The sequence below is a fragment of the Nycticebus coucang genome, chromosome 15, assembly GCF_027406575.1.
Source record: "Nycticebus coucang isolate mNycCou1 chromosome 15, mNycCou1.pri, whole genome shotgun sequence".
Classification (NCBI taxonomy): domain Eukaryota; kingdom Metazoa; phylum Chordata; class Mammalia; order Primates; family Lorisidae; genus Nycticebus; species Nycticebus coucang.
Window position 1 is genome coordinate 13,199,205 of NC_069794.1, and position 24,661 is coordinate 13,223,865.

General features: G+C 38.9%; 1 protein-coding gene across 21 annotated transcripts in view; it reads left to right on the forward strand.

The window, feature by feature from the left end:
• Positions 1-24,661, forward strand: part of DOCK9 (dedicator of cytokinesis 9) — a 288,860-nt gene that overhangs the window by 138,544 nt on the left and 125,655 nt on the right. For all 21 annotated transcript variants that reach the window (XM_053563270.1, XM_053563264.1, XM_053563279.1 and 18 more), the window contains exons 4-9: positions 5,356-5,438; positions 8,059-8,128; positions 9,697-9,792; positions 10,752-10,886; positions 16,315-16,489; positions 17,392-17,459. In XM_053563270.1, the coding sequence (XP_053419245.1) occupies positions 5,356-5,438; positions 8,059-8,128; positions 9,697-9,792; positions 10,752-10,886; positions 16,315-16,489; positions 17,392-17,459 (627 nt within the window). The remainder of the gene's footprint in view (positions 1-5,355; positions 5,439-8,058; positions 8,129-9,696; positions 9,793-10,751; positions 10,887-16,314; positions 16,490-17,391; positions 17,460-24,661) is intronic.

Consider the following 24,661-nt stretch of genomic DNA (forward strand, 5'->3'; position numbering starts at 1 on the left):
ACTTGTAAATGAAAATTCTCTGGAAATCTCTGTGGGAGGCTTTGTTATTGATACCGGTTTTTTAAGGGTGACTCAGCACACACATTTATGTATTCATTTACTTCATTTATTTGTTTCTATTTGCAAGTTATTTTTAAGACTACTTTAATACTTATGAACTACGAGGTGATTATAAATAGTCTATCCCTGATGGAAATATAGAAAAAAATACATATATATACACACATACTATTGTATAGTTTCCTAATCAATATACATTCATTATCATTACTTTTGTTTGAACACACAAATAGCATCTTGTTAGGGAGAAAAGAGAAATTTTGCAATTTAGGTTACTTGCTTTTTGTTGTTGTTGGATGTTTCTTCCTCCAGGTATTTTTAGGTAGGATGAGCTAATTTGGTGTTTTCATTCTGTTTCTTGATGTGTTCCTTCATTTAAAAATAACAAGTTTTTATCCTCATTTTTCTACTTGATATTTAGATAGAAAATATGTCCATTAGTAAAATTGCCCACTACAAGGAAGCTGTGAAGGCCAACTAAATAGCAATATTTAATTTGTTGAAATTTTTGAAAAATTAAATATATATTTAAAATTTCTAAAATATGTTTTCTCATCTTTCTGAAAAGGTAACCTCTTGTCTTATCTCCTTTAGTAAAATACTAGTAAATACAGTAGAAACTCTGTAACAAACTGGTCAACATACAGAGGTGGCCAGCACAAGGAACTAGGCCAACTATACTGATATCTACATGAGCTACATGTCCTGTCTATGAAAATTAGGTCAGTTTCAATTAATGACACGGTGTGGGGCCGGGAAGAGGGAAGGAGGTGGGGTCTCGGTGTGTGACACCTTTTGGGGGCAAGGCACAATCGTAAGAGGGACTTAACCTAACAAATGCAATCAGTGTAACCTGGTTTCTTATACCCTTAATGAATCCCCAACAATAAAAAAAAGAAAAGAAAATTAAGTCAATTTAAGGAGGTGGTCAGTGTAGGGAGGAAGTCAACTTTGGAGGTTCTACTGTATTAGTAAAATTAATTCCAAAAAAACTATAGTCAGGTATGTTTGTATAAGTGGTGGTCATAAGTGTTTTAAAGCAAGAGGTGGCAAACTATGTATGATCTGTAGGCAGAAGTCTGGCCTGCAGCCTATTTTTGTAAATAAAGTTTTATTGAAATGCAGCCATGTCCACTTGTTTATATACAAGGTGCCTGTAGTCCCAGCTAGTTGTGAGGCTGAGGCAAGAGAATCACTTAAGCCCAGGAGTTTGAGGTTGCTGTGAGCTGTGACACCACGGCATTCTACTGAGGGAGACATAGTGAGAGTCTATCTCCAAAAAAAAAAAAAAAGAACCCCTCAACCCAGGAATGGATTGGCAAGCTGTGGTATATGTATACCATGGAATACTCTTCAGCCATTAAAAAAATATTGAGATTTTGCAGCATTTGTATTAACCTGGATGGAGGTGGAGCACATTATTCTTAGTGAAGCATCATAGGAATGGAGAAGCATGAATCCTATGTATTCAACTTTGATGTGAGGACAATTAATGGCAATTAATGACACAGTGTGGGGAAGGGGAGAGCAGACCAAGAGAAAAGGAGGGAGGGGGTGAGGGAAAGGAAAAGGAAAAGAAAAGAAAATAGCGACTAATTCTCACATAAATTGGATTTAATTTTGACCAAAGTTCATTATTTGAACAATCTTTTTTTTTTTAAGAGACAGAGTCTCACTTTGTCACCCTCAGTAGAGTGCTGTGGCGTCACAGCTCACAGCAACCTACAGCTCTTGGGCTTAGGTGATTCTCTTTGCCTCAGCCTCCTGAGTAGCTAGAACTACAGGCGCTCACCCACAATGCCTGGCTATTTTTTTGTTGCAGTTTGGCCAGGGCCAGGTTTGAACCCACCACCCTCGGTATATGGGGCTGGTGCCCTACTCGAGCCACAGGTGCTGCCCTGAACAATCATTTTTAATTCAACTTGTTAATATGTTGTTTAGGATATTGCATCCTCATTTATAAGTGAAATATGTTTGTAATTTCCCTTTATAATAATGATAATATATTTTTTCCAATTTTAATATTAGTTATATCCAGATAAAGTAGAATGATTTTGAAGTATTTCTTCTTTTTCTGTTGTCTATAATATTTGGCATGATCTGTTGTTTTTTTTAAATTATCTTCTATTTTTATTTATAAATATTAGTTATCTATTTTTTGAGAAAAAAAAAGTTAACTGATGACGCCATACTGAACCTTAGAGTCAAAGCATTCTATGATAGACATACTTTTATCTGACAATGTGAATGTTACTTTTTTGCATTATTATTAGTACTCAATATTTCATTGCAGCAATCGTCTGATTTCTTTTCCGAATGCATTTATCTTCGTTCATTCTTTACGAGGTTTTTGTCTCTAGTCCTTATCTTAAACATTGTTATTGTTACTAAGTTTTAAGCCTTTTAAACTTTGTGAAGGCAAAAAGTGGAAACCAAATAAACACATGTATATGTAAAAAAAAAGAAAGAAAAGAAAATATTTGCTATCTGTCCTTTTGCACAAAAAGTTTGTTGATCATTGGTTTAAAGCATGTGGCAAAATTATTAGTTACTAATTTGAATCCCCCAGTTGATTAAAAAAATATGGCTTTTGATGGATTTCTCTTGATTAGGTTTTTTAACCACTGCAGATTGAGCAATAACTCTTCTCCTGCTGCTGGAGCCAACATAACTAAGTGCTCTGGGACCCTTCCACATGGGTGGAGTGAACATCGCTTCCTCTGCATCCTCTGATCCAGGAGAATGACCTAATGGGTTCAAAAAAACAACTTCAAAAACTTCCAGTGCAATTTCAAAATGTTACTGAATTTCATAAGCTCGAAAGGTTAATCACATGATCAGTCATATTCCTGTCTTGTTGGAAGTGCCGTTCTCTGGATATGCATTTCTGGTGGAACCCCATTATCCCCCAGCCTTACATCCTCCAAGGGTTGCCTTCCTTATTTACTCCGTGCTTCTCCCTGGGAGTGTAGCCGCACCTGCTAAGTTGACAGGCAGCAGGGGCTTGCTAAATAAATTAATCTCTAGATACTTAACTTGGTTGATTGTGGTTTTTTGAGATTTGATTCCTTATCATTTTAAATATTTAAACATTACAATCCTCTTATCCATTTGTCTAAGATTATCATAAAATCTAGGTGCTCATGTTCCATTGATAATATGCATTTATGATACATACAAGTTTACACTTGTTTATTTAGTTTTTAATTGGGCAGGTATATTTTATACTTCAGAGTGGCCTTTTTTTCTTTTCTGATATAACTTATTTTTTTCAAAAAGTATGTTTTTTTATTAATTAATTTTTTTATTAAATCATAGCTGTGTACATTAGTATGATCATGGGGCATCATACACTTGGTTCATAGACCGTTTGACACATTTTCATCACACTAGTTAACATAGCTTTCGTGGCATTTTTTTAGCGGTGTATCTTACAAGGGGATATGTGAATCCTAGTAAATGTGGAATGTAAAGGTCTTAGCAGAGTGGCCTTAATGTTCCACAAAAGACTTGGTACAAGTTTAATTGCAGTGTGGTGGAAACCCACCGTGCCTGTATGAAGAGACGAGGAGGGCTTCCACTAGACTGTGTCATGTGTATTTCAGGCCTGACTTGGCTGTGCTGGTGACCTAGGGGCACAAGTGGGAAAGTCCGAAACTGTGGATAATTCTGAAATCCTATTGTTTTTGGAATGCGGTTTTAAATGTGAGTGTCTGATGTTCTAAATGTAAAAATGTTTTGAGAAATTTAAAGTATTTTCAAGCATGGAATTGCATTTCAAAATATTTGTAACAGCATAGTAAAAAAAATCGAAAGGTTGGTTAGCGCCCACATCTGACTCTGCTCTAAACTCTGCTATTTATCCCACTTGCGAGAATGGCCAGGCAAAAAAACTTAGACTGCCTTTCCTTCACATCCTTGCTGGTGAGGAATACTTATCACAGAGCCTGGCACAAAATAAGCACTCGCTGCTGTTGCTGTTAGTGTTTTCGTAAGTTTGGGGGCAGAGAGGAGTTTGCTGCAGAAGTCCTTCAGGCATAGGCTGTGACGTAGACTAAAGGGTGACGGTACAAACTATGAAGTGAAATAAGCAGAATAGAGACTTTGCTCATGATATTAATTACAGCCAGAATCAAATAAACTAGATAAGGCATAAATGTATACATTTATCTACCTATGTTTTCATTTATTCTTTTCTTTTTCGTACTGAAATCTGCATATACACAGTCAAGAATTGACTCACTTGAACTATGCTGATAACTAAACCTCTTCACCTGTTGGTTTTGACTCATTCATATTTGAAGACCCAGCAGATGTGGCATTATAATCTTAAGGATCTACACACTACAGGCTGGATTTTCACGGGTCCATAAGCATAAACTTGTGTATGATGAATGCATTTATGAATGGAACATCTGAGTGCCCAGACTTTAGTATCTTAGGCAAAATAGGGAAGGAAGATGATTATAATGTTTAAATATTTAAAACTAAAAGAAATCACGGTGGATAGATGGGTAGCTCTCTCATGGTTAGATAAATGAGAGACACCACGCTGGCTCATGGACCCTATCAGGTAGTGAAGTAGTTTAAATGCTGTCTGTGGAGGTGAATGTCTCTGATAGAGTCTTTGACAGTGTGGTGCTGCACACACGATGCACATGTATTCTGTACACACCCATGGATGAAAATGTCATGGTGCCTCTGTGAACCGGATTCTAAATCTTTTCTCCTTATTCTGTTCCTTACCGAACAGAAAGAAAAACTGAGGGCAAATTTATTATATTAACTAACAGAGGAAGTTCCAATTTTAGTATCTGAAAATGTCTTTAGGTTCACACTTTGTAATCACTTTCAAGTCCTGGCTTAAGAACCAAGTGCTTAGGTTGAAACAATATATTGTTATGTAAATGTAACAAGGTTGGGTGAAGTTTGTCTCCATGTAAGATCTGTGATGATGACTTAAAGCGATACTGCTCCCAAGGATAATGTTTCAGGGCTTCAAAGTCTTAAGCTTAACAGGAGTAGAAGGGCGGGTAGGAGTGGAATTTCAGGCATTGGATGGGAAAGTGTTTTTGGTTTGTTTGTTTGTTTGAAGTTGGAATGGGTGGGCCTTCACAGACCTTCCCAGATGTTTTTCAAAAATGTGTCAAACGATCTATGAACCAAGTGTATGGTGCCCCACGATCATACTAATGTACACAGCTATGGTTTAATAAAAATAAATTAAAAAAAAAAAGTCATCACGTATCCTTCTGTTTTTTTCAAGTTTTTAAATCCCTCTTCTTTGCCCCATAGTGCATCAAAACCTACAACTCCGACTGGCATCTTGTGAACTATAAATATGAAGATTACTCGGGAGAGTTTCGACAGCTTCCAAGGTAAGTGAACTGTCAGACCACACAAGATGGAGTTAGACACATAAGGAAGAGTCTTTGTACTTGAAATGCTCGGGGAGGAATGTAACTTCATACGCAGTCAGTAAGTGAAGAAAACATTTCTAGACGGTTTGTGTGTCTACGGTGTGGCTGTTGTTTACAGGGTCTTCTACTGTAAGACTCAAATGTAGTATTTTGGTATTGGCAGGGGGGTGATAAACACTTGGATGGTTTGATTATGGCCAGTGATTCTTTTTAGGCTACCACTGATAAAACATAAATAGATGAATTTTTTTTTCATTGAGAAGTATGAAACAAAGAAAATCTAAGTCTACTGAAACATGCTATTGGGTACATTTACTTTAAAAAAAATAGTAAGTCAAGAAATAAGTATTTTCCTAGTTAAATTTCTTTATCTCCTTTGAAGTACTAACTCACTGTAGTATATCCCCAAACTAAATGTGCTGATTTGTGGTAGTTAGAGTGAATCGGGTTCGTAGGGCCTGTAATAAAATAGTACATCCTGTAATGGTGCAGGTGGTATCTTAGTCCATTTTGTGTTGGTTTTACAGAGTGCCTGAGACTGAGTAGTTTATAAAGAAAAGAAGATTAGTTAGCTCATAGTTCAGGGGGCTGTAAAAGAAGCATCTAGCTGGCATCTGCTCCACTTCTGGGGAGGGCTTTGGTGCTGAGTCAAAACACAGTGGAGAAGGTCAAAAGAGAAATGGGCATGAAGGAGGAGGGACCTTGCCTTATGACAACTCACTCTTAGGAGCTAATCCCTTCCCGGGAGAACAGGTACTGTCATGAGAGCAAGAACTCATTCACTACTGTGAATAGAGCACCAGGCCTTCCGGAGGAATCTGAGACCCAGGCGTCTCGCCTAGCCTCAGCACCACCACATTAGGGTCAAATTCAATGAGTTTTCGTTGGGATAAATAAACTGTATCCAAGCCATTATAGCTGGCAAATTGAAGTCTAGTTGGTTATGAAATTTGTATTGTGTTTTAAAAGTAACCATCACCAATGAAAATATTGCTTGAGACCTGACTAATATATTTTTCTTGGTGTTGCATCTGTGAGTTTGCGCCTTTATACTATTCTCAGGGGACCTAGCTTATTTGTTTTTCCTCTTTGTGTGGCTCTGCCACTCCTTAGGAGTGTTCAGCCAACTCCCCAATTGCTGCTTTTTTAAACCTCAGCCGAGAACACTCCCTCCTAGAATTATCTTCTCCAGATGGGTATGCTCTTTAGTTCTATATTTACTCAGTTCTCATTTGGGGATTTTAAAATTCTTCCTGTTTGATTGACTGCACCCATATTTATTGATCATCTTGTTCATATTCTCATGGTTGAACGCTAACAGACCATGAGGGATATTGGGTACTTAGTAGATAATAGACCGTGGATAGATTTCACTTTGTGGCATTTATAAGAAATTCCAAATGTGTGATGAGAAAGAGAGAGAGAATTGTTAACAGATGTGAAGGACATAGATTGTGTTCTGCCTAGGTCAGCTCTGCCCTCTGTAAGCCTCAGTGTCTTTCTCTGTTAAGTCTGTGGTCCCCAGCACCCTCCCCCCAGGCCACACAGCAGGAGGTGAGCGAGCACAGCTTCATCCGTATTTACAGCTGCTCCCCATCGCTCACGTCATTGCCTTACCCCTGCCTCGGTAGCATTGGCAGCAGCGCTAGGTTCCCATAGGAGTGCAAACCCTGTGGTAAACTCAGAGTGCAGACTCCTTGTGAGAATCTAATAGCCTGATGATCTGTGGTGGAGCCAAGGTAGTGATGCTGGCACTAGGGAGTGGCTGCAAATACAGGTTATTATTAGCAAAGCAGTTTGCACAGAAACCATAACAAATCTGTTGCTTCCAAATTCAGATCAATCCCCCCCCCCCCCACTACTCCTAATCCTGTCCATGAAAAATTGTCTTTTATGAAACCAGTTCCTACTGCCAAAAAGGTTGGGGACCCCTGGAATAAATGGTCTTAACAGCAGTCTCCACTATCTAAAGGATTAAATGAGAAAACACAGGTAGAGTACACAGCACAGGGCCTGGCACATTATAAGAATTTAATAAATGCTGGCTGCTGTTGGTACTGGTACCTTGTTTTTGTTGTGGTTAATACCATCATTGCCGATCACTTTTATTTATTTATTTATTTTTTAAATAACTTCTTTTTTTTTTTTTTTTTTTGGCTGGGGCTGGGGTTTGAACCCGCCACCTCCGGCATATGGGACCAGCGCCCTACTCCTTGAGCCACAGGCGCCGCCCTGCCAATCACTTTTAATGCAGTGACTTCAAATGCTTTTTTTGTCTCATAAACAGAGACTTCTACCAAGTCTTTATTTATTAATAGCTAATCCACTTCCTTATTTTTAATGTATCTACTGACTCCCAAGGTATGCTGTCTCTTCCACATAGCTTTTCGGAGCTTTCTAATTCAAGTTTCTTGGCTCACCCACTTTGGGTAGCAAGGGCGTAGATTAGTTTATTCTTTATCTGAGTGGGCCAGCTTTGGATTTTATTAAAGTCTGGGTGCTCTGATGGAGGAAGAAATGCAGAGCTTCTGCACTGACTAGGCAGTTATAAAACAAGTTTTCTTTCTTGTTTTTAAAGCAAAGTGCCCAAGTTGGATAAACTTCCAGTTCACGTCTATGAAGTTGACGAGGAGGCTGACAAAGATGAGGTGGGCATTGCATCTCTTCTCACTTTAGACCTAAACATTGTTAGAAAATTACTGATATTTAGCCAAATACTTGATTGAAATAAGGTCTCTGTTTCAACTTGACTGCTTAGCATTTCATGTTCTTATGGATGTGTTTATTTGTTCTGGGATTATTTTTAAAGACTTGGATCAGATTTGGCTCCATTATTAAAAGATATCAAGGTCACTTAGACCTCAAATTCAGGTTGTTTTTCAACAGGATATCTTAAAACAAACTGCCAGCTGGTAGATTTTAAATGGCTGTTTCTTGGGCGATTGCTTTTAGCGAGATCTGGTTTTATCAAGCCCCCTCTTTCTACTCCTAGAGAAAAGGTTATGGCTAGAGGAGCATATAAAGAGAGTAGGGCATTAAGGTGAGTTTGTCAGCTGAACAAGGGAAACCTAATAAAAAGGCCATACTCCCATCTGTGCATTTTTCTTTCTCCCCATTAGATATTGGATGCCCCATTGAGAGTTTAAGTTTTTCCATTTTTTTCTCCCAAATTGTCAGTTGGGCCATAACACCAGCCACTTACTAACTTTAACAATGTTCACACAGCAAATTGTTTTAGAAACCACTTTTAAAATAATTCTGAGAAAAGCAAGTGGTCATTCAAAATAAACAGTGTCTTGAGAACTTGGTGCCAATTTGGATTAACAGTGACAGGAGGATGAATTGACATGCACAGAATGGTATATAATACATTATAAACTCCTAGACAGGGAAATGACTTCCGTAACTGTTAATGACAACAACAATAAAACTAGTAAAATTAATATTGAGGTGGTCCAAAACAAAGCATAGGATGGGTCTTTTTTCAGTTGTATATTTGATTACAGAAAATTTGCAACATTGTTTGTGCATCTGTTTTATCTGTTTATTGTATGTACGTACAAATATATGCCTAACATTTTTAGCAGTGATAGCAGCTCCATGACCACTTCCTTAGACCCAGAGCTCGTCGTGTGGGGTTTGAACTTCTGTTTCTTTGCTTCTCTAACTTTTCATTTTTCTAACTCCCCACTTCCCCTCCCTTCCTGCTCACATTCTTACCTCTCTTTCTTCTGTTCCTTTGCCCCATCATTTTATCTCTCCTTTCTGTATTGCCTCACATTTCCTCTCTTTCTTTATTCACCTTTCCCTGAACTGAGCCTCTGGGAAGTTTTCCAGGAATTTTCTTTTGTCCTCCAACTATAGGGGAGTGTAATTTGAAAACATTTTTTGTGAAAGCAGGCAAGACCTTCCAACTTGAGTGGTCAAGAGTGGTATGTACTTTCTGTGGTTCATTAAACACTTAAAACTTTGGACTGGAGTGTTGTTTGCCTTTAATGGAATAAGGTTCTTAGGAATCCAGGCTGGTCTTGCTCTTTTACTGCAAAGTGGACCACAGTGTGACTTGTAAGGCATTCGTGTCAGTGGTTTCTCTAGGAAAGGGGCAACAGACGGTTTGGTAGAAAGGGAGTGATTTTCTCACTGATCAGACTCATGGCAAGTCCCCGAGGTGGTAAGAGAAGATTTATTGTGGTGTTTTATTTTCCTTTTCTGCCAGGATGCCGCCTCCCTCGGATCTCAGAAGGGTGGGATCACCAAGCACGGGTGGCTGTATAAAGGCAACGTGAACACTGCCGTCAGCGTGACCATGAGGGTGAGCCGGCCTGGGCCTGCTGTCCCTCCCTCTGAAAGCCTTTCTGCAATAGGTCTCGAAAACAATGCCTTAACATGAATGGGTGTGCTGTTGTGCCCTACAAAAGGGACATTATCTGGTTACCAGGATACTTCCCTGGTGGTGGCACCCCCGTTGGTACAGCCATGTTCACCCCAACCCCTCTGCAGCCTCTGACCACCAGCAGGAAGAAGCTGTCACTGGGCTCGTGTGTAGGCGCATCACTGACACGGGCTTTCTTCTCTGTCTGAACCGAAAAATGCTCCTTGGTACCTCACAGAACAGCACGACGGGGCTATTTGTCATGCTAAACTTAAGCACTTCTGTGGAGGTGTGCTGCGGCAAAGTCAAGTAAAGCAAAAACTGAGGACTAAAAAGGAAAATTGTTAAATTGGAAGACAGTTGCAAAGAGAAAAGCAAAACTAGTCTGAGAAGCTATTCAGGGGAGAGGTAGGACCAGGGAAAGGGAAAAGAAACAATGGAAGGGAGGAAGGATGAACAGGAAGATGAAAATTAAATCAGGGGAAATGTGACTGTCATAATCCCAAGGATGGAAAACCATTCAGCATCATGAGGCAGAAAATAGTTCCTATTCTGTGTGAGCAAGACACCCCGGGGGGTTTAGACTAAGTTTCCATCCTTCTGTGCTGCATTCCAAATTGGAAGTCCCTGCATTGGTTTTGGGTGGTTATCTAAACTCCAGGTCAGTGGGTGAGAAAAATGACCTGTGGATTTTAGGGCAGCCACTTCCTCAATCTGAAATGCAATGAGACTGTTAGATGTGATGGGGAGCTGAAACCGGTCCCTCAGCTAGAGCAGGGTTTGTTCTGGAGAGACCAGGAATGTTTTTTATGTATGTGGTTAGTTGTAAGTGGGTGATTGATAGAGATTGTGACTCTTTTCATTTTGAAAGTATAGCTGTGTGTATGTTTTTTCCCCAGTCGTTTAAGAGACGATTTTTCCACCTGATTCAACTTGGTGATGGATCCTATAATTTGAATTTTTATAAAGATGAAAAGATCTCCAAAGAACCAAAAGGATCAATATTTCTGGATTCCTGTATGGGTGTGGTTCAGGTAAATACGAAACGAGTTTCTATCATGAAGTTTTCTTATCTACAGAAGTACTAGTTATGAATTAACAGATTTAAGCAAACACTTCTAAAAATGGCAATACTCATCGTGGGAATAAAATACCTAACTTTAAGGAAAGGCTTGTTTTTCGTCATATTGGAAGACACCAGGGATGACATAGAGGCAGGTTATGTTGTGGCAGGGACCCTGGCACACATGTCCTTGTGTTTAAAACCTCTCTTGGTCACTTTTTATCTGTGTGACCTTGGACAGGCTCCTTACCTGAAGTTTCTTCATCTGCAAAATTTGGATAATGATCATTTCTTTAATAGAATAAATGAGTGGATTGGATGAGTTAACACGTGGAAGTGTTTAGAACAGTTCTGGCATCTCAGTGGGGACTGTTACCACTATCACAGTACCAGTGGCAGCTAGAGTATTGGTAAAGAAGTGGGTTTTGAAGCAAGTTGAGTTTGAATCCCTGCTGTACCACTTACAGCTCTGTAACCTTGGAGATGTTATTAGCCTCTTTGTGCCTCAGTTTCCTCATTTGTTAGGTAAAGGAATAATGATAGTACCAACTACGGTTACTGAGAAGATTAATTAATTAATACCAGGAAAGAGCTTAGAATAGTGCCAGCAAAGGGCAATGTTGGGACAGTATGAGGTATTTTGTTTTCAGAGGACTGTTTTACTTGCAGAGTTACTCTTAAAATTTCACTTGTAGAGTTACTGTTAAAATTTATCTTTAATTATATATAACAAATGAACATATTTTAAGAAGTCCAACAGTACAGATAAAGCAAAAAGTAAGTTGCCAGTTTCCCCAGCCGTCATCTGTCCATTTCTCCGTCTGTCTCTTCATCTGTCCAGCCTTTCACCCACTCCCTGGCCATTTCCCAGGAAGATTTAAGGCTGAGGCTTATGGGGATGCATAAAACATAGGACAGTGTAAATTTAAAGTAGAATGAAAGATGAGCAAGGGTTTGAGATGAGGGTTAGATAAAGTAGAATTAAGAAAAAAAAGCACACGTTTTGAAGACCTGATGCCTGCTGTGGGTGGACCACAGACCTGGACGTAGTTCACGGTGCACATAAAGTACAGAGAATCCAATTAGTCGGAAGCTGCCCTGGTAACCTCAGAACGAAGATCATTCAGGTGTTTCTCTCAGAGGTCCTCAGACAGAGGGCTCTCTGATTAATGAACAGTCTCCCTAAACAACTCCTCACAAAGACGCAGTCTCATTATCAAGGAATTCTTCCCTCAGTGTGACTGCATGGTGGCCGATCACATAAGCCCAAAGCTTGGCTCTGTAAGGAGGCTGTTTCATGGGGCCAGTGTGACTAAAGTCAGGGGCATAGCTTTCTGGAGTGACCACAGGTGTACTAGTTAATGTGTTTACATGTTTACTATGGAGCACCTACCTCTAATTGAATAGACCAGTGGTGCAGAGGGGTCCTGCAAAAAAAAAAACCTCATCCCTGCATTTTCCCTACATGGGCACTCCTTGTGTCCCGAAACAATTATGTCCAGCTTTTTTCACTATTCCTTCTGGAGTTTGCCTTCCTATTTCTGGGTCATGAGTATTCACAGCTGCTGCTTCATTCATCTGTTTTGGATACTGGATGGCTTCCTATGCTGATACTTAGGATTTTAGCTCCTGGCACCCTCCTTCCTGTTCTGATCTGGACTCCTGACTTTCTCTGCCCCACACGGCTGCCTTCCTGGGGGTTCCGTCCACCTCCCCTTGTTGGATTCCCTACTGTCTTCCTCTTTCTTTTTCTGCTCTCTTATTTTTAAGAGCACATCCTCCAGTAACTTCCTGAGAAATGATGTGTGCAACATTAAATTTTTGAGAGTCAGGGTATCTGTGAATGTCTTTGTTTTTGCATTCATTCTTGACTCATCATTTGGCCAGTTAGGAAATCCAGAGTGAGATCATTTTGCCTTGGAATTCCGGAGGCATTCCATGGCCTTCTAGGCACTAGTGTTACGTGGAGGAGTCTGATGTTGTTCCTAGTCCCTACTTTGTGATCATCTCTTTATCTCTAGTGTTCTGAAATTCAGGTTGTTATGTCTTGATTTTGATTTGTTGGTAAACTTTTATTGTTAAGGCGTGACATATAAAGAGAAAATACACGCATAATGGATGTGTGACTTAGGGAGTTTCTGTGGAGTTTGGCTCTCTTTTACCTTTATCTCATTCGGGAGACTCCGTCCTATGCACTCTGGTCCCCTTGGTCTTCCCCAACTCTGGTCAGTCTGTTATTTTAGCAAGATGGCAGGACTGTGTTCGGGTTCCCCCTTTCTTTTTTTTTGAGACTGAGTCTCACTTTGTCACCCTCGGTAGAGTGCTGTGGCATCACAGCTCACAGCAACCTCCAGCTCTTGGGCTTAGGCGATTCTCTTGTCCCAGCCTCCCAAGTAGCTGGGACTACAGGTGCCTGCCACAACGCCAGCTATGGGTTCCCCTTTCTGCGCCACAATCCGGATACTGCTTCCAGGCAGAAAGCTGAGTTGTGGGGCTCACTTTGTATATTTCCCTTTTGTCAGGTATCACGAGCCTGCCTTGTATGTTGTCCCTTATCTATTTTGTCTATTTTTTTTTATAATGATGGTGGGAGTGTAAGTCTAGATCCTCTTACTTCATAGCCAGCGCAGAAGTTAAAGATTTGGGATGAGATGTCTACAGGAGCCAGGCAGGTGGACGAGGTAGCAGAAGAGGCCTGGAGGTAGAGCAGTAGGGAATGCTGGGGTCTGTGGCAGAGTGGAACCTGGTGCCTGGTGACAGCAGTGGCTGCTGCTCAGCTCAGCTGGTGTTGCCAGGTGGAACTGCTAGCTCAGTGTTGCCACATCATCTGGTTTTTCAAAAAGCCACACTAAAGCATTTTAGTTAAATCTTGGTATCTTTAATTATTAGTAACTAATTTTAAAAACCACTGTGCAGTACCAAAAATAGCTAAAAGATGGAATACATGAAAATGCACAGAGCTCTAGATCAAGACTAATGTATTGCTTACAATGTTCACTGGGAGTTATTTTCAGTGAACGGCTAATCGGTGTGTGGATGTCTCCCAGATAGCAGTTCAGCCTCAGCTGCAAGTTGCTACTATGAACAAGTGATTTAAATCAGAGTATGTTATTGGCAGTGTGATGTAAGGAGTACCAGGATGATTTATCAGTGGCAGTGAATTCACTTCTTATGTGGGATTCCTAAGTAAGAGTTTCATTTGTATTCTTTTTTTTTTGTAGAGACAGAGTCTCACTGTACCGCCCTCAGGTAGAGTGCCGTGGCGTCACACGGCTCACAGCAACCTCTAACTCTTGGGCTTACGTGATTCTCTTGCCTCAGCCTCCCGATCATTTGTATTCTTAAATTGAGGAGGCTTTTAGGTTACTTTTTAGCTGAATTTTCTGGTGTTGACTTTATTAAAAAGGTTAAATCAAAACTGAATATACTTGACAATCTCATTTTTAAAAGTAGGAAGTAATTATTTTTGTCTTACAAGAGTTTTTTCACACGTCTTTGGCGTAGTGTTCAGATGTTTGTAAGTATAACAGCTATCACTTTTTGTCTCCGATGGTTTTTGCAGATGAAGATCATGGTGTTTTCATTTAATAAATTGTATCTGAGTCCTAAAAAGATCAAAATCATTTGTTTTTATCCATGTCATTTGTAAACTGAGCTCCAAAAGCTGTGATTTAAGTATTTTTTATTAAAAATTATGATTATTTTTTGATGTTGTAAAAAAATTAGTTGATTAGTGCTGCAGACTCAAAGAAATGCCTTCCTAAAAGCTTTAAAAGTATATTAGGACCCTAGAAATTAATTATACTTATTTTGCAGGTAAGGAAACTAAGGCTCAGAAATAAGAATAACTTAGACTGGGGCCTAATGTCTTCTCCCGACCTCAAATTTGTTATTTTCAAGGTAGTTTGTGAGGCACTGGGGAATGGAAGAGAGAGAATTCATTTCATTTCTAGTCTTTGGCTCTTTTTTGATTCTTGCCTTGAAGTTTAAGTGAAATCCAAGGTTTTAATTACCGAGCCCACAGCAGACAGTCTGGTCTGTGCACCAGAGTTTGAGTGGCTTTGTCAGAAGTGGCACTTGGCTTTGCATTTCTAAGAACTGTGTCACAGAAAACACAGACTTTAGGGAGGGTTGCCCTGTCCCAGACGTCTCCACTGAGAAGCACTCTTAGAGACTAGGTGTAGGGGCTGTTCTGTTTCCCTCAGGTTGGTGGAAGTTCACGATTTCACATCTCCTAGCCTATGCTTACAAGGAGTTTTGTGACATGTTCCTCAGAACTGAAACACTATCTAGTATGGGCAACCTGGGGAGATTTGCCCCTTCCCAGGACAATTGGCAGTGTCTGGAAACATTTTTGATTGTCGTGATTCGAGGATATGCTACTGGCATCTAGTGGGTTGAGGCCAGGAATGTCACTAAACATCCTGCAACGCCCAGGACGGCCCCTCACAACAGAGAATTGGCTGCCCAAATGTCAGTGGGACCAAGATTGATCTTGATTGTGGTCTAGTGCACGTCCATCCTCTGTTGTTCAATGCACGTGGACAACTGTGCTTGCACTTTGAGCCCTTCACCCAAAGTGAGGCAAGGCCATAGGCAGGGAAGCTGGAGGCATGAGGCAAGGCCATAGGCAGGGAGACTCATAAGTGATGAGAGAGTTTCAGGTAAGTCTGTCAAGCATATCGATAGATAATAGTTTACTTTTAAAAATACAATACCACATACTACTTTGCTTTGAAAAAAGCAGCTAAAGGAATAGGAAAATTATATGTGAAATTCCATTATCACCAAAGGCTTTTCTGTCACTTTGTGCCATACATTGTTCTAGAAACTAAGGATGTAGCATTGAATAAAAGAAAGGAAAATCTCTGCACTAGAGAGCTTCCATTGCATTGGATGGGACAGGCAATGAATAAAATGAATATGTAAAGTAGGCAATGAGTAAGATGGAAAAATAAATTTATGGAACAAATAAAGCAGGGAGGGTGGATAGTGATTAGTGATGGGTCTACAGGGAGGGGGCTTGCAGCTTAAATAGCTTGTTCCAAAACGCCAATAAGGTAGCCTCCATCAGCAAAAAAGAGAAACTATTTGAAGGCAGTTCCAACTTTTTAAAAATGTTTCTCTTGGCGGCTCCTGTGGCTCAGTGGGTAGGGCGCCGGCCCCATATATCAAGGGTAGCAGGTTCAAACCTGGCCCCGGCCAAATTGCAACAAAAAAATAGCCGGGCGTTGTGGTGGGCACCTACCTGGGAGACTGAGGCAAGAAAGTCGCCTAAGCCCAAGAGCTAGAGGTTGCTGTGAGCTGTGATGCTATAGCACTCTACCGAGGGTGAAAAGGTGAGACTCTTATCTCAAAAAAAAAAAAAAAAGTTTCTCTTTATCCATTTTCCATTTCAGAACAACAAAGTCAGGCGTTTTGCTTTTGAGCTGAAGATGCAGGACAAAAGTAGTTATCTTCTGGCAGCAGATAGTGAAGTGGAAATGGAAGAGTGGATTGCAACTCTAAATAAGATTCTCCAGCTCAACTTTGAAGCTGCAATGCAAGAAAAGCGAAATGGAGACTCTCATGAAGGTGGGTAGGGTTAGCCCGCTCTGAGTACACACACACTCTGGTGGTGGTGGTGTCTTGGTTATTGCCAGGCAGGTTAGAACGAGTCCATGAGAGGCAGGGCAGATGTGAGCTGTTTACAGATAGCCTGTCAGTGGGATTTTGTCACATCGGAATTTATTTCACTGTTGTTTTTTTATGTGGAAATCATGTAATGGAAAAAGCCACAGCTTGGATGCAGAGAGGAAGATCTGGGTTTGAATGCCATAAATACAATTTTTTCAGCTTGGGCAAACAACTCATTTTCCTGAGCCACCATTCATTCACTTCTGAAATGGGAATAAAAACAAAACTATCTGGTCAGTTGCAAAGAGTAAAGTAAGAAAACATTATTTCATGTACCTGGCATAGAATTCACACTGTGTTATAAAATATTGGTAACGGTTGTTATTGTTAATAAGATCCTTTGAAATTTTTAAGACAAAGTTAGTATGAGCAAGAGCCTCAGATTAAATTGGTGAGAAAAGTCTTGAGTGTATTTTTGATAATTCATGTTATAGTTCAAGCCCTTAGGTAGTTTCCCAATCCTGGCTGCCCCCTAGAAGTGCCTGGGAGCATTTTAAAAATACCATTTCCTTGCTTCCACCAAAGATTTTGACTTTTGAAGGGTCTGTCCACATGAGGTGTTACTCATAGCTAGTATCAGTCCTTCTTAGATAGTGTCCACGCTGTGCCAGCTGTTATTTCGATGCTCACCTCTGGGCTTGGCATCAGTATTCTTTCAGAGCACCCCTCCTCCAGGTGTTTCCTGTGTATGTCCAGAGTTAAGAACCACTTTGTTTAAGGGCACCTAAGAGAAATGGCCTTCCTCCTCCTGTTCTAAAGAAAATACTTCATGACTCAGATAATCTGTTTTGCCATTTCAGATGACGAACAAAGCAAATTGGAAGGTTCTGGTTCCGGTTTAGACAGCTACCTACCTGAACTTGTCAAGGTAACATCATCTTAAATCTTCTGCTATTCACTGACTGCTATTGAAATAGTTCTCATTGCTTGAGTTTGTCCAGAATGGAATCTGTTAAAATCATAACAATTACATTGTGATTTTCGCCCTGTTTTCTGACCTGAATATGAGGTTACGTGAAGTGGACAGTACTGCCCCAAGTGAGACTTCAGCCTGCGTTCCAGAAAGTACCCTACAAAGTAGTCTCCTTTTGTTGTTCTTTAATTGTTTTTCCTCTAATAATATTTAATATTCTATCACAAGTATTGAAGAAATAACCAAAATACTTACGGATGTGTTCTTATAGTAGCATGGTACTTTTCTTCCCCTTGTTCAAGTTAATAGATACAATTCCAAAAAGGATGGATGTGGTTATCTTGCCACTAAACCAAAGAGGTATTGCCTGAATTACAGAAATTGTTCCTGGGTCATCAATGAAAATGAAAAGGCTATATACCTGAAAAGCACAAAGCAAAGTAGACGACCACACTGCCACCACCCAGATTCAACATGTTATTACTGGGTTGTCTTTTTAGCTGCCATATTTTTAAAAGAAATAAAACGTCAATAGTAGTTGAAGTTCTTTTTAAACACTGTCCATATTCCCATTCTTTTCATCCCCCCAAACCCCATCCAGATACAAGCAGTATTGTAAGTTTTACGTCCATTTTATTTTTATGTCTTTACAAATCAATCTATAATAATGATATATATGGTGTTATTTTGTATGTTTAAAAATGTTAAGTAAATGTACTAACATGCTGTAGGTCTTATTCTGCACTTGCTTTTTAAAATTCAGCCTTGTTTTTGAGATCCATCCAAGCTGGTATATGGATCTAGTTCATTCCTTTTATTGAACAGTATAAACATTTTATTTTAACGGTTCCATTATTTCAGTTTTTTTCTGTTTAAACAATGCTGCAATGACTATCCTTGTACTTGTCTCCTTGTGAGTATCTATGAATGATTTCTTTTTCAATTGAGAGAAGTTTCTTTGTCTTCTCTCTAGCCTTTTATATTCTTACTGTTACTGCTTTTCTGTTCTTTTTTTGATAATACGGTGAAATAGTGACTCTCTACACCCAGATCTTAAACACTATAATAGAAACATGGTTTATCTCTATGGGGTTATAAATAGGCTAGCATTCAGCATTGACCTTCATTTTAAGACAACATAGCTCTTCTCAACTATAAAATCTCCCTCTCTGGCTAGGACTTTAGAGCATTGTTTTTCTTCAAGGCTTGACTGTTACCACAGTATCTTTTTAGCACCTGCCTATTAAAGCTAATTTTAGTGCCACCATTTTAACCTCCTCCTAGTCTGGGAAGAGTTTGGCTTGTGTGTGTTTTCTTGTTAAGAACTTTGTGTATCATATTATTTTGCTTTGAGATTTGCTTTTATATTTCTGGATGTTTGAGGGTTCTCAAAACAAAATGTTTCAACCTGTTTGGGTTTTAGTTTGTTGAAGCAGTCAATGGAGGGAATCTAGAACTCAGAATGTTGCTTTCTGTTCTTAACTGGGTGAACAGCATGGATACCTAGGAGAAGACTCATTGTTAGAGCATAATGATTAATTAGAAATCTATGTTTTTTCCTAAGAAGATGTATAGGAGTCATCCCTTTCTTTTCTCACTACTTGGACAACATAATTCACCATTTCTAGATCCTAAGGCCTAGGGAGATACTATACTTTGATATTATATAATATATATGAAAATATACATAACATGCATCTATATATGTGTGTATATATATTCTTATAAGTTTAAGGTTATAGTTATGTTTTTACCTTTTAAAAAAGATTAATATATTTAGAACTATTTCCCACTTGTGGGTTACAACAAGTTAGCTGAAGTCTTTTTTCTTTGGAGACAGTCTCATGTTCTTGCCCCTGGTAGAGTGCTATGATGTCATAGCTCACAGCAACCTCAAATTCTTGAGCTCAAGCAATCTTCTTGCCTCCGCCTATTTTTTTTTTTTTTAAGAGATGGAATCTCACTCTTGCTCAGGCTGGTCTTGACTCCTGAGCTTAAGCAATCTGCCCACCTCAGCCTTTCAGAGTGCTAGGATTGCAGGTGTGAGCCACTGTGCCCGGCCCTGAAGTCATTTTAATTGGTGAAATCAATTTAATTGATTTCAACCCCACTTTTTTTTTTTTTCATTTTTTTTTATTGTTAAATAAATGTGTACAGTAATGCAATCATGGGGCACCATACACTGGTTTTATAGACCGTTTGACACATTTTCATCACACTGGTTAACATAGCCTTCCTGGCATTTTCTTAGTTATTGTGTTAAGTCATTTATATTCTACATTTACTAAATTTCACATGTACCCTTATAAGATGCCCACTTTTTTTTGTTGTTGTTGTTTTGATTTAATTGTGTTTTTTTTTAATGAGCCATAATTTACATTGAGCAAAATGCCCAAGCATGAATTGTATAGCTCCATGGAGTTCACATTTGTACAGTGATATAACCACTCCCTAAATCAATATATAGGCTACTCACAGCATCCCAGCAAGGTATTCCCCTCCTAGCTGATGTGCCCATTATTTTGACCTCCATCACTGTAGATTAGTTTTGAGGGTTCAAGACATTCCCATGAACAGAATCATCCAGTTTATGCTCTTTGCGTCAGGCTTCTTTAGCTAAGCATTATGTAACCCACATTTTAAAAAGAATTTAAGTGGAATTGAACTGAACAGAGGATATAAAAGTATACTACCCTTAATAATGACAGATATTTCAATATAATATACACACACATAGATAGTGTATGTTGTGTTATAATGTAAAACCTTTCTTTTTGGTGTGCTGTCATAATTTTATTGATATATAAGAGTTGTACATATTTTGGGGGCACATGTGATATTTCAATACCTATACGCAACATGTAATGATCAAGTCCGGGTAATCGGGATATCCCGTACCTCACACCTTTATTTTGCTTTTGTACTGGGAACGTTCAAACATATTTTTGACTTCAGATTGTGGTCAAAGCCTGAAAAATGCAGCATCAATAGAGGCTTTACTGTCCCCCTGCCCCAAGCTTGCAGGTGTTTATTTATTTTTATTTTTTGGAATATAAATTTATTTTTTATATACAAATAAATCATCTTTGTAGAAAACTTAAAATAGATACCACAGTTTCATGTATAAAATATTTTTTTTTTTTTTTTACTATTTATTTATTTATTTATTTATTTTTTTTATTGTTGGGGATTCATTGAGGGTACAATAAGCCAGTTACACTGATTGCAATTGTTAGGTAAAGTCCCTCTTGCAATCATGTCTTGCCCCCATAAAGTGTGACACACACTAAGGCCCCACCCTCCTCCCTCCATCCCTCTTTCTGCTCCCCCCCCCATAAACTTAATTGTCATTAATTGTCCTCATATCAAGATTGAGTACATAGGATTCATGCTTCTCCATTCTTGTGATGCTTTACTAAGAATAATGTCTTCCACTTCCATCCAGGTCAATACGAAGGATGTAAAGTCTCCATTTTTTTTAATAGCTGAATAGTATTCCATGGTATACATATACCACAGCTTGTTAATCCATTCCTGGGTTGGTGGGCATTTAGGCTGTTTCCACATTTTGGCAATGGTAAATTGAGCTGCAATAAACAGTCTAGTACAAGTGTCCTTATGATAGAAGGATTTCTTTCCTTCTGGGTAGATGCCCAGTAATGGGATTGCAGGATCGAATGGGAGGTCTAGGTTGAGTGCTTTGAGGTTTCTCCATACTTCCTTCCAGAAAGGTTGTACTAGTTTGCAGTCCCACCAGCAGTGTAAAAGTGTTCCCTTCTCTCCACATCCACGCCAGCATCTGCAGTTTTGAGATTTTGTGATGTGGGCCATTCTCACTGGGGTTAGATGATATCTCAGGGTTGTTTTGATTTGCATTTCTCTAATATATAGAGATGATGAACATTTTTTCATGTGTTTGTTAGCCATTCGTCTGTCATCTTTAGAGAAAGTTCTATTCATGTCTCTTGCCCATTGATAGAAGGGATTGTTGGCTTTTTTCATGTGGATTAATTTGAGTTCTCTATAGATCCTGGTTATCAAGCTTTTGTCTGATTGAAAATATGCAAATATCCTTTCCCATTGTGTAGGTTGTCTCTTTGCTTTGGTTATTGTGTCCTTAGCTGTACAGAAGCTTTTCAGTTTAATGAAGTCCCATTTGTTTATTTTTGTTGTTGTTGCAATTGCCATGGCAGTCTTCTTCATGAAGTCCTCCCCCAGGCCAATATCTTCCAATGTTTTTCCTATGCTTTCTTTGAGGATTTTTATTGTTTCATGCCTTAAATTTAAGTCCTTTATCCATCTTGAATCAATTTTTGTGAGTGGGGAAAGGTGTGGGTCCAGTTTCAGTCTTTTACATGTAGACATCCAGTTCTCCCAACACCATTTATTGAATAGGGAGTCTTTCCCCCAAGGTAAGTTCTTGTTTGGTTTATCAAAGATTAGGTGGTTGTAAGATGTTAGTTTCATTTCTTGGTGTTCAATTCGATTCCAAGTGTCTATGTCTCTGTTTTTGTGCCAGTACCATGCTGTCTTGACCACTATGGCTTTGTAGTACAGACTAAAATCTGGTATGCTGATGCCCCCAGCTTTATTTTTGTTACTAAGAACTGCCTTAGCTATACGGGGTTTTTTCCGGTTCCATACAAAACACAGAATCATTTTTTCCAAATCTTGAAAGTACGATGTAGGTACCTTGATAGGAATGGCATTGAATAGGTAGATAGCTTTGGGAAGTATAGACATTTTAACAATGTTGATTCTTCCCATCCATGAGCATGGTATGTTCTTCCATTTGTTAATATCCTCTGCTATTTCCTTTCTGAGGATTTCATAGTTTTCTTTATAGAGGTCCTTCACCTCCTTCGTTAGGTATATTCCTAGGTATTTCATTTTCTTTGAAACTATGGTGAAGGGAGTTGTGTCCTTAATTAGCTTCTCATCTTGACTGTTATTGGTGTATACAAAGGCTACTGACTTGTGGACATTGATTTTATATCCTGAAACATTACTGTATTTTTTGATGACTTCTAGGAGTCTTGTGGTTGAGTCTTTGGGGTTCTCTAAGTATAAGATCATGTCGTCAGCAAAGAGGGAGAGTTTGACCTCCTCTGCTCCCATTTGGATTCCCTTTATTTCCTTGTCTTGCCTAATTACATTGGCTAGAACTTCCAGCACTACGTTGAATAGTAAAGGTGACAGCGGACAACCTTGTCTGGTTCCAGTTCTAAGAGGAAAAGCTTTCAGTTTTACTCCATTCAGTAAAATATTGGCTGTGGGTTTGTCATAGATAGCTTCAATCAGTTTTAGAAATGTGCCACCTATGCCTATACTCTTCAGAGTTCTAATTAGAAAAGGATGCTGGATTTTATCAAATGCTTTTTCTGCATCTATTGAGAGGATCATGTGATCTTTATTTTTGCCTCTGTTAATATGGTGGATAACGTTTATAGACTTGCGTATGTTAAACCAGCCTTGCATCCCTGGGATGAAGCCTACTTGATCATGATGAATGACTTTTTTGATGATAAGCTGTAATCTATTGGCTAGGATTTTGTTGAGAATTTTTGCGTCTATGTTCATGAGTGAGATTGGTCTGAAATTCTCCTCTTTGTTTGGGTCTTTTCCTGGTTTTGGTATCAGGGTGATGTTTGCTTCATAGAATGTGTTGGGGAAGATTCCTTCTTCCTCAGTTTTTTGGAATAATTTCTGCAGTACAGGAATAAGCTCTTCCTTGAAGGTTTGATAGAATTCTGGAGTGAAGCCATCTGGACCAGGGCATTTTTTGGTTGGAAGCTTTTTTATTGTTTCTTTGATCTCAGTGCTTGAAATTGGTCTGTTCAGAAGGTCTATTTCATCCTGGCTAAGTCTAGGGAGAGGGTGTGATTCCAAATATTGATCCATTTCCTTCACATTGTCAAATTTCTGGGCATAGAGTTTCTGGTAGTATTCAGAGATGATCTCTTGTATCTCTGTGGGATCAGTTGTTATTTCCCCTTTATCGTTTCTGATTGAGGTTATTAGAGATTTTACTTTTCTATTTCTCGTTAGTCTGGCCAATGGTTTATCTATTTTATTTATTTTTTCAAAAAACCAACTCCTTGTTTCATTAATTTTCTGAATGATTCTTTTGTTTTCAATTTCATTGATCTCTGATTTGATTTTGGAGATTTCTTTTCTTCTACTGAGTTTAGGCTTAGATTGTTCTTCTTTTTCCAATTCCATAAGATCTCTTGTGAGATTATTGATGTGCTCTCTTTCTGTTTTTTGAATGTAGGCATCTAAAGCGATGAATTTTCCTCTCAAAACTGCTTTTGCAGTATCCCACAGGTTTTGGTAGCTTGTGTCTTCATTGTTGTTATGCTCAAGGAAGTTAATGATTTCCTGTTTTATTTCTTCCTTCACCCATCTGTTATTCAACAGAAGATTGTTTAATTTCCATGCCTTTGGGTGGGGTCGAGCATTTTTGTTAGAGTTGAGTTCCACCTTTAGTGCCTTATGGTCTGAAAAGATACAAGGTAAAATTTCAATTCTTTTGATTCTGTTGATATTTGTTTTGTGTCCCAGGATATGATCAATTTTGGAGAATGTTCCATGGGGTGATGAGAAGAATGTATATTCTTTATCTTTGGGGTGGAGTATTCTATATGCGTCTATCAAGCATAGTTGTTCTAGGGTCTCATTTAAATCTCTTACATCTTTGTTCAATTTCTGTTTAGAGGATCTGTCCAGCTCTGTAAGAGGTGTGTTAAAGTCCCCTGTTATGATGGTATTATCAGATATCATATTGCTCAGACTGAGTAAGGTCTGCTTCAAGAATCTGGGAGCATTTAAATTGGGTGCATAAATATTTAGAATTGAAATGTCTTCTTGTTGTAGTTTTCCCTTGACCAATATAAAGTGACCATCTTTGTCTTTTTTGACTTTAGTTGCTTTAAATCCACATGTATCTGAAAATAAGATTGCAACTCCTCTTTTCTTCTGAATTCCATTTGCCTGAAAAATTGTCTTCCAACCCTTGACTCGGAGCTTTAATTTGTCTTTTGAAGCCAGGTGTGTTTCTTGCAGACAGCGAATGGATGGCTTGTGTTTTTTAATCCAGTCAGCCAATCTATGTCTCTTCAGTGGGGAATTCAAGCCATTAACATTTATTGAGATAA